The sequence below is a fragment of the Leptodactylus fuscus genome, chromosome 3 (assembly GCF_031893055.1).
Source record: "Leptodactylus fuscus isolate aLepFus1 chromosome 3, aLepFus1.hap2, whole genome shotgun sequence".
NCBI lineage: Eukaryota > Metazoa > Chordata > Amphibia > Anura > Leptodactylidae > Leptodactylus > Leptodactylus fuscus.
Genome location: NC_134267.1, coordinates 145,257,575 through 145,267,538, shown reverse-complemented (window position 1 = coordinate 145,267,538; position 9,964 = coordinate 145,257,575). Strand labels below are relative to the sequence as shown.

Genomic DNA, 9,964 nt, shown 5'->3' with positions numbered 1-9,964 from the left:
ATTATCTAGCACACGCGCACCAAGCGTTGCTTACATTTTTGACAACTGCCTCTTCCCGTACACAGCTACCCGTTTCTATGGAACGTCACGTTGCTGGGCAGAGTGACGCGCATATTCTGTACTATAGAACGTTTCGAACACAATCTAACCTGTGTAGATTATGCCACGCCCTTAGGGGGCGGATTTAAACGCAAAGTGATTTTTGATTGGTGTAAATTGCGCGTCGTTATGAAATAACTTGCTTCCTATTGGTTTGCAGCTAGGTTTGGTTGCATACGCAAGGTGTTACGGATAACGAGAGGAGGTGCTGTGGTTGCTTCGATAAATCCGCTTATCTGAAGCCCGAGTCTGCATGATAATGAATAGCGGCCTCCAAACCGGGAGCGCAGCATCCAAAAGGCCGAGTCTGTCCCAGTCAATATAAAGCTGCTACTGTGGGTGTGCATAGTCTCCACAGAGCTCTGGTGTCAGCCACTTCAGTCAAGAATCTGCCACAGACAAACTTTCATATACAGAACTGGTCCAGGCTGATAACCGGAATCCAGCACTAGGCACCGGCCCACAAAGGTACACTGCCCTGCGGCTGCTGGCTTTAGTATTGGCCTGCCTGTTTACTCAGGCTTGTCTGCATCATCTATCGGTGGTCAGTGCCAGTCTGCAGTCATACAGCCTGTCCAAGCTGCTTGCTGGTATGTACCTGCTATAAGTGACAGCTGGTTACTATCTGTCACCTTGTACCATCCTTCCTCTTCCATTCTGCGCTGCCCACTGGTGCTGTCCCACCTGGACTTGTTGCACTTCAGCAGCATCTATTCTGCCATAAAGGAAAGCTTCACCATCGAAGTAGAAGAATCTTCATAAATTCTTCTGGTCCAGAATAGACTCAAGGAAGACGCTGAACATGTCTAACAACGAGAGGGCTAAGAAGATCATGGAGGGCTTCAAACTGTATCCAAACATGTATATGGTGGTATATGTCTGTGCAGTGCCTGTCATATTGGAGGTAGGGTTTGGGCACGTTCCATGTCCCACAAGTCAGAAACAGATTCTTTCTTGTGAAGGCGATGGTCATTGGTTTTATTTAATGTTTTTGTGTTAGCTAGAGACCCTTGTCTACTAATACTAAACTTATTTACTCCTGTTAAGACAGCCCTGCTTGACATGAGCTGTTCAGGCCTAGTCTACCTTTATGAGAAGATAAGTTCACACCTGTATCAGCTGATTGGTATCATTTTTTCCCCATATTTTAGGAGCCCTTTACACTTTTGCATTGTTTAGTCCATTGTTCTGATCTGTCATGGACAATGAACAATAGGCTAAAAAAAATACAATGAAAATTGCCACAGATCAGTGGCTCCTGATAATGTACAAACTGTAATGGCGGCTATTGGTAGTGGAGCACATTCCTATAGACTTTAATGGGGCAGTGCTGCTGTACCTAAAAGCTACAGTTTGCACCGTAAGTGCACAACATGGTTCTCAGCAAGTAAACATTACTGGGAGCTGCACTGTGCTGGAGAAGCTGATCTACTGGGGTTCTTGGTGTCAGACCACTGAAAATCTAATACTGATGGCCTGTTTTTAGAATAAGCCATCAGTATGAAATCTTGGATAACAACTTGGCCCAACAGATTTACCATAAATTTTTAGGTCTGGTGCACCAGACCTCCCATTGTGCACCAGAAGAATTGAGGGGTCAGAGCCTCTTAATTCTAGTGCATGTGCTGGCAGTACTCACAATATTAAGACTGCAGAATGACGTACTTGTCTTAGTAAATACCCCCTACTTTGTTATTCTAGTGCTAGGCTTCATTTACACATACGTCAAAACTGAGAGAGGGTCAAAAATGCATAAAAGGTGCAAATATTTCCATAAGCCCAGTGACTTTGGTGTGGATCCTGTCATGCACCCAAAGATCAGCAGGTTACCCTGCACCTCTTCCACTAATGTTCTTCGCATTCCTAGTGGCCAAAGTTGCTGTGAAACCATAGCCTTACACGGTATGTCTGTGTGGAGGTGATGTTTGCACCTGGTTTTGACTTAGAAATACTGACTTAGGGCTCGTTCCCATGATGTAACGCAGCACTCGCATATATACACGTGTCAGAGTCAGTGCTTCAAAATAGAATGCCATTGACTTCAATCAGTCAATGGGTTCCGTTTAACACGCGTAACACATTGAAATCAATGGGTTAAAAAGCCTCCTATTGATTTCAATATGTAGCACGCGTAAGATGGAATCCATTGAAGTCAATGGGATTCTGTTTTGAAGCGCTGACTCTGATATGTGTCAGAATGAGCACTGCGTTACATTGTGGGAACGAGCCCTTAGGGGGCATTCACACGGAGTAACGCGGCGCTGATTCTGGCACGATAACTCGTGTAAGAATCAGCACTGCAAAACAGAATCCCATTGACTTCAATGGGTTCCGTTTAATGCATGTAACACATTGAAATCAATGGGTTAAAAAGCCTCCCATTGATTTCAATGTGTTGCACGCGTTAAACCGAACCCATTGAAGTAAATGGGATTCTGTTTTGCAGCGCTGATTCTCACGCGATTTGTAATGCTATAATCAGCGCCGCGTTACTCCGTGTGAATGCCCCCTTAGGGTCTATTCACACAGAGGAAAATGGTGAGGAATTTTCCACGCTGAAATAAAAGCCTCCCATTGACCAATGGATGCCTCTAGCTTTTTTTTTCCACTAGAGGAATTTTCCACTACAGGAAAATTCTGCTAGTGGGGAAAAAAAAATTGCAGAACCTATTGAAATCAATGGGAGGCTTTTTTTTTTCAGCGTGGAAAATTCCTCTCCATTTTCCTCCGTGTGATGAGGCTCCACATTGTGGAAACACAGCTTATTTTGTTGCAGATTTTGCTGCGTTTTTTTAGCCAAATCTAGTAAAGGCTACAAAAGGAGTAGGAAATATATAAGACTCTATTAAACTTCTCCCTTCTGCTCAATCCACTCCTGGCTTTGACTCAAAAAAACACAGCAAAATCTGCAACAAAAAAAACTGTGTTTCCGCATTGTAGGGCCTCAAACAGTAACGTCTGAATTATACCTTAGGCTGGAGTCATATGGCAGTAAAATATCTGTATTATATGGACTGTATTACAGCTGTAAATCTTGGACGGGGGACTCCGGATCCAGACTAGCAGCATCATAGGATGCTATGATGATGTAAGTGTGCAGACAGAATTTGTGCCTGTAATACAGTATGGATAATACGGACATTTTTTGGTTGCATGAATCCAATGTGAAAGTGAATCTACCACCACCAAAATCTAAACACCTGGTGTGGCCTTGCACTTGCTGGACCCACCACATGATATATACCATAGACTATAATAGTTTGTCATTTTGCTGACAAAATAGCAAAGTATGATGCGCTCTTGTGTCAGTTTTGTTGGAATTGATGAGAATTAGTAGCAAGTCCTATTGAAAGCTTAAAGAGGACCTTTCATCAGATCGGGCACATGCAGTTTTATATACTGCTGGAAAGCTGACAGTGCGCTGAATTCAGCGCACTATCGGCTTTCCCGATCTGTGCCCGGTGTAAAGCGCTATCGGTCCCGGGACCGTAGCGCTTTAGTGTCAGAAGGGTGTTTCTGACACTTAGCCAGGGACGCCCTTCTGCCCAGCAGCGCCTATCGCGCTGTACTGTGGAGCGGGGAGTAGAGGGAGGGGGCGTTCCTCCCCGCTCACACTCTACAGCGCGATAGGCGCTGCTGGGCAGAAGGGCGTCCCTGGCTAAGTGTCAGAAACGCCCTTCTGACTGTAAAGCGCTACGGTACCGGGTCCGATAGCGCTTTACACTGGGCACAGATCGGGAAAGCCGATAGTGCGCTGAATTCAGCGCACTGTCAGCTTTCCAGCAGTATATAAAACTGCATGTGCCCAATCTGATGAAAGGTCCTCTTTAAAAACCGATATTAATCTTGCCTTGTTCAACATATAATACAATAACAGTCTTCAAACTGTAGGTGAATGTGTGCATTGTGATATACATCTACGCTTTGCATGTGATACTGGACAGTGGCGTAACTAAGAATGGCGGGGCCCCGTGGCGAACTTTTGACATGAGGCCCCCCCCTCGCATTCCTGCACACAGTATTATGCCCTATAGTGGCCCCTGTACACAGTATTATACCTTACAGTGGCCCCTGCACACACTATTATGCCCCATAATGGCATCTGCACTCAGCATTATGCCCCATAGTGGCCCCTGCACACGGTACTATGTACTGTAATACATAATACTGTAATAAGTTTTCTGCCTGGGGAAGAAGGGGTTACAAGTGCCACATTCAGTGTCAGTGAAGAGTGTTCTCACGGTTCTCATTAAAACACTCTTCACAGACACTGAATGTGGCACTTGTTACCCCTTCTTCCCCAGGTAGCAAACTTATAATTGTTAGAAAGGAGAAATTGCAGCAGGCAGCTGCCAGCACTGTACTATGCATGTGTTAACCTCAGCACTCACTTTTCAGAAGACCTCAGAACTGCTTTTCTTCTCACTTATAGATAAGATGAATCCTGTTCTTCCTGTGGGATGTCTCCGCCCCTCCCCCATTATCAGGACGCACGCTGAGGCTCTCCCCCGCCTGGAACCCGACAGCTTAGGTGTTCTCAGGCCTCAAAAAATAATATTTTTTTTTAGCATATTAACTGGTGAGGGAGCCTGGGCCACTTAAGGTGTCGGGCCCTGTGGCAGCTGCTACCACTGCTATAGTGGTAGTTACTAGAGATAAGCGAGTACTATTCGAAATGGCAGTTTCAAATAGCACGCACCCATAGCAATGAATGGAGCCAGCTGGCACGGAGACGGGGCCGGCATCCTGCCACTTAACCCCCTGCGTGCCGGCTGCGTCCATTTATTCCTATCGGTGCGTACTATTCGAAACTGTCATCTCTTGTAGTTAAGCCACTGATACTGGACATAGGGATGGGCCACATTCCATACTCTATAAATAAAACACCGTTCATCCTTCAAGAAGACGATAGTATGTATTGCATTCAACAGGACTGTGGTTTCTGAATATTCTTGACTTTTCAGCAGTTGTCCTAATAAGACAACTCCTTGTCACTTGTCCTACCAGAGCTGGGTTTACCTCGTTGGATGCAGTGTGATTTTTCCCAATACTATCAGGTGATTGAAACCTCTGAACGCACTCATTCCCATGTCTTAAGTCAATGCCTTCAACCCTCCTTTTCATTTAAGTGTATGTAATTCTCTGTGTTTGCTGCTCACAGAGGGGAGGGGAGAGTCGGCTTGCAAAGGAAACATGACAGCATCATGTGACCTCAGAAGTGGGAGTGACTTATTACCTGTAATTGCATTGGAGGGGGAAGTAATAGCTGGGTTTCTGACAAGGGCTAGCTACATAGTTCTTTCATGCAGGTATGTAAATGATTACAGGTGGGATCTGCTTAGACATTAGGTCTTGCCACAAGAATTAAAGCCATTAAACCATATTAATAACACTGCAGTCATGAGAATTGCCACACCTGTTTAGACATGAGCCATACAAAAAAGTGTTGTGTTTTGTCCAGTATGGTAATTGGCTTAAAATAACCACAAGCAACGCCATGCTTTATGGTGTGAGATGCCCATTCCTCTCCACTACCTCATGGAATAATGTGTTGCAACTGATCAATAAGAAAATATTTGCTTATTTACATTGCTTATTACATTCTTGAGGGATGGAACAATGAGTAGGTATAGAAATGGCTATGCCTACTCTTTGTAGGTGCTATGCAAGTATAAGACTCACTTATATATAGGGCTGCGGAGTCTGTAGGCCAAACCACCAACTCCCTTTTTCTTTTTTTTTTTTTTCACAGACCAACCCCCCAACTCCTTCACAAATGGCCAGCAGCCATGGTCAGTCAGAAGCAGAAGAGATTATCTGATTTATTAAAAAGAAATAGTGATTAAATTCCTGTGAAAGTAAATATATAAAATACTATGCCTCTAATTATACAATATTAATTATTGTCTTGCCCTTTTTCCAACTCCAGTCAGTGTATTAAGGGACATTTTACAAAAGACAAATTGCCTAATTGCATCCACTGCCTTGGCATTGCTGATTTACATAATTTTATGATTAAGACTAAGGCCCCATGTAGCGTCCCGCAGCAAAAAAAAAAAAAAAAAAATGCGGGGGAGGGGGGACGCAGTGGCAATGAATCATAGTTTTTTTCCACAGCGCTTTTCACAGAATGTCCCCAGAGGAAACCTCTGGGGACATTCTGCTTCTATTATACCTGTATGGAAACCGCCAGCATTTCTGTAGGTATAATTGGCATGCTGTGATTTCCAAAACCGTGTACGCTGCCTGTATTGTTCCGCAGAGTGGGGATGGGGTTCGCTAGAATCCCATCCGCTTTGCTGTGACTGTAAAACGCCACATTTTTTTTCCATGGTATTCACTCCATGTGGAGTCCCGGCCTTAAAGGGTTTTCTAGGATTGAGGTTATCAATATCAATCAGTGGGGAGTGGCACCACCGCTTATCAGCTGTTCGCAGCTGGTTTTTTACTAACATTAGGCAAGCTCTGTTTTCTGTATAGTGGCAGTGTTAGGTTAGCCACTACATAGTATAAGGAGCTGTATACTTCTAGATATACTGTGGAGGTGGCAGGTGGACCTGAACAGTCCCACACTGATTTTCTGAAATAAGGACCGTACTTCCAAGTCCTGGAAAGCCCTTTTAATTCTAACGCACCTTTTGAGACATTTTAGCTCAATTTCAGAATGCATTGAGCCTGGATAGAACTGCCTGATGAGTTTCATTCAGAGGTAGCCTGTAGCATCTGCTGCTCCATAACACTCCATAACATTATGATTAATATGTCCCTGTGTACAGACCAGACACCATTTGTAATAAGTTGTTTACTGCCAAGTGGTCCTTTGAGTCCCTGTCCCTTGTCATACACTTCTGATTTAGTGTTCTGTCAGTTGTTTGCAGTGATGATGCAACGGTTTTTTGTATCTTCAGCATATGTATACTAATGGCTGTCATGTAACACCCCATTTTTATTGTGTGATTTCTTGGCATATCTGCAAATGAGAAGCTTTGCTACAAGTGACCACTGTTTATAGATCTGATTCCATAAAAACAGACCTTAATGCCAAGATCCTGGGGAAGAACAAAGACCATCTTGCATTGTGTTGATTCCGTAGAGATCACATTTTTGTCTGAGTTTTTCCTCCTTGATTGGCTACTAACTTTTTCCCATAAATGACACCCACACATACATCTGTTAGCAGCTGGGGTGAGCATCACATTGCAGATTATAACTCAGTTCCACTTTGAGCGTCTGCATAAGATCACAGATGTTTGTGTAGCTAAGGAAGGGAAGGGAGTGAATCCACACTCTCTGAGGAATTCTATGGTTGTTGTCTTTGTGCCAAGTCAAATTAAATTTAGTCTTGAGTTGGTTTTATCAAAGTTTACCCTCACAACATTTTCTGCAGCCCAATACCAATAGAAAACCGTGCATCATTCTATTGTGTGGTGTCTGCTCAGTTTTCCTGCTGAATGTTTTAGATGGCTTTCTTTTTACTCATTTACCTGTGTCTGTGAATGCATTGTCTTTTTATATGAAATACACAGCAGCTGTGGCCAGCCATTCTGTGTAGCAGAGAGGACCACCCATGGACGTAAAGTACAGTATTAAGGATTTGCCTGTTTATTGCAATATCCAGGAGGACAGGTGTTAAAGGTAAGCAGGATCATATGAAAGAAAAACAGAAAAAACACCCAAAAGACCTGTATGATATATTCAAGAAAAATGGTGCAGTGGACAAAAAAAAAATACTTAACTGGTCACTAAGGGGGCGTTCACACTACCGTCGGTGTCCGACATGTAGTGTCCGCTCCTAGTGTCCGCTCAAAATCTGTCACGGACACTAGGAGCGGACACTAGATGTGTCCGTGACACCTGTCATTCACTTGAATGGGCATCGGGTGCGTTCTTTTGCACTCCGTGCCCGTCCTTCCCTGTCCGCAAGAGAAGATGTCCGACTTCTCAAGTGGACAGAGGAACCCTGCATGCAGGGTTTTTCTGTCCGCTTGAGAAGTCGGACATCTTCTCTTGCGGACAGAGAAGGACGGGCACGGAGTGCAAAAGAACGCACCCGATGCCCATTCAAGTGAATGACAGGTGTCACGGACACAGCTAGTGTCCGCTCCTAGTGTCCGTGACAGATTTTGAGCGGACACTACATGTCGGACACCGACGGTAGTGTGAACGCTCCCTAACTTTTCAAACATCTTAAAACAGACAAACTAAGATAATATAACCAAAATTAATAATATCCTAGTGTATTAATTAATTTAATTAATATTAATTAAATATAATAAACAGAAAAACACAAGAAAAAATATATATGATCAAAATATAAATTTTAAAACGATATACACTCACCGGCCACTTTATTAGGTACACCATGCTAGTAACGGGTTGGACCCCCTTTTGCCTTCAGAACTGCCTCAATTCTTCGTGGCATAGATTCAACAAGGTGCTGGAAGCATTCCTCAGAGATTTTGGTCAATATTGACATGATGGCATCACACAGTTGCCGCAGATTTGTCGGCTGCACATCCATGATGCGAATCTCCCGTTCCACCACATCCCAAAGATGCTCTATTGGATTGAGATCTGGTGACTGTGGAGGCCATTGGAGTACAGTGAACTCATTGTCATGTTCAAGAAACCAGTCTGAGATTATTCCAGCTTTATGACATGGCGCATTATCCTGCTGAAAGTAGCCATCAGATGTTGGGTACATTGTGGTCATAAAGGGATGGACATGGTCAGCAACAATACTCAGGTAGGCTTTGACGTTGCAGCGATGCTCAATTGGTACCAAGGGGCCCAAAGAGTGCCAAGAAAATATTCCCCACACCATGAAACCACCACCACCAGCCTGAACCGTTGATACAAGGCAGGATGGATCCATGCTTTCATGTTGTTGACGCCAAATTCTGACCCTACCATCCGAATGTCGCAGCAGAAATCGAGACTCATCTGACCAGGCAACATTTTTCCAATCTTCAATTGTCCAATTTCGATGAGCTTGTGCAAATTGTAGCCTCAGTTTCCTGTTCTTAGCTGAAAGGAGTGGCATCCGGTGTGGTCTTCTGCTGCTGTAGCCCATCTGCCTCAAAGTTCGACGTACTGTGCGTTCAGAGATGCTCTTCTGGCTACCTTGGTTGTAACGGGTGGCTATTTGAGTCACTGTTGCCTTTCTATCAGCTCGAACCAGTCTGGCCATTCTCCTCTGACCTCTGGCATCAACAACGCATTTCCGCCCACAGAACTGCCGCTCACTGGATGTTTTTTCTTTTTCGGACCATTCTCTGTAAACCCTAGAGATGGTTGTGCGTGAAAATCCCAGTAGATCAGCAGTTTCTGAAATACTCAGACCAGCCCTTCTGGCACCAACAACCATGCCACGTTCAAAGGCACTCAAATCACCATTCTTCCCCATACTGATGCTCGGTTTGAACTGCAGGAGATTGTCTTGACCATGTCTACATGCCTAAATGCACTGAGTTGCCGCCATGTGATTGGCTGATTAGAAATTAAGTGTTAACGAGCAGTTGGACAGGTGTACCTAATAAAGTGGCCGGTGAGTGTATATGTGTATATATATATATATATATATATATATATATATATATATAGCAGAACAGACTAAACCCAAAAAGGTGTGGTGAGGAGGAGGTATTGATGTATAACTACATATTATATGTTAATAGAATCACCTGTGCTGTATAATAAAAATATACCATCAACATGCAGTGGTTATATCAAGATACCAAGCATATAAGTAATGCAGAAAGCATACAGGCTCCAATGGAGTGCCCCCACATAAAGAACATGTGAATCATGCACAGAGATCCATAGTAACATTATTCCGCCCTCCAAGACCATACCGTAACCCACG

The 9,964-nt window shown here is 43.9% G+C and overlaps 1 protein-coding gene across 1 annotated transcript in view; it reads left to right on the top strand.

Moving 5' to 3' along the window:
• Nucleotides 1-290: 290 nt before the first annotated feature.
• The window catches only part of PDE6D (phosphodiesterase 6D), a 33,926-nt gene continuing 24,252 nt past the window's right edge, over nt 291-9,964 (top strand). The window contains exon 1 of the mRNA XM_075268495.1: nt 291-948. Coding sequence (XP_075124596.1) covers nt 902-948 — 47 coding nt within the window. The 5' untranslated portion in view covers nt 291-901. The remainder of the gene's footprint in view (nt 949-9,964) is intronic.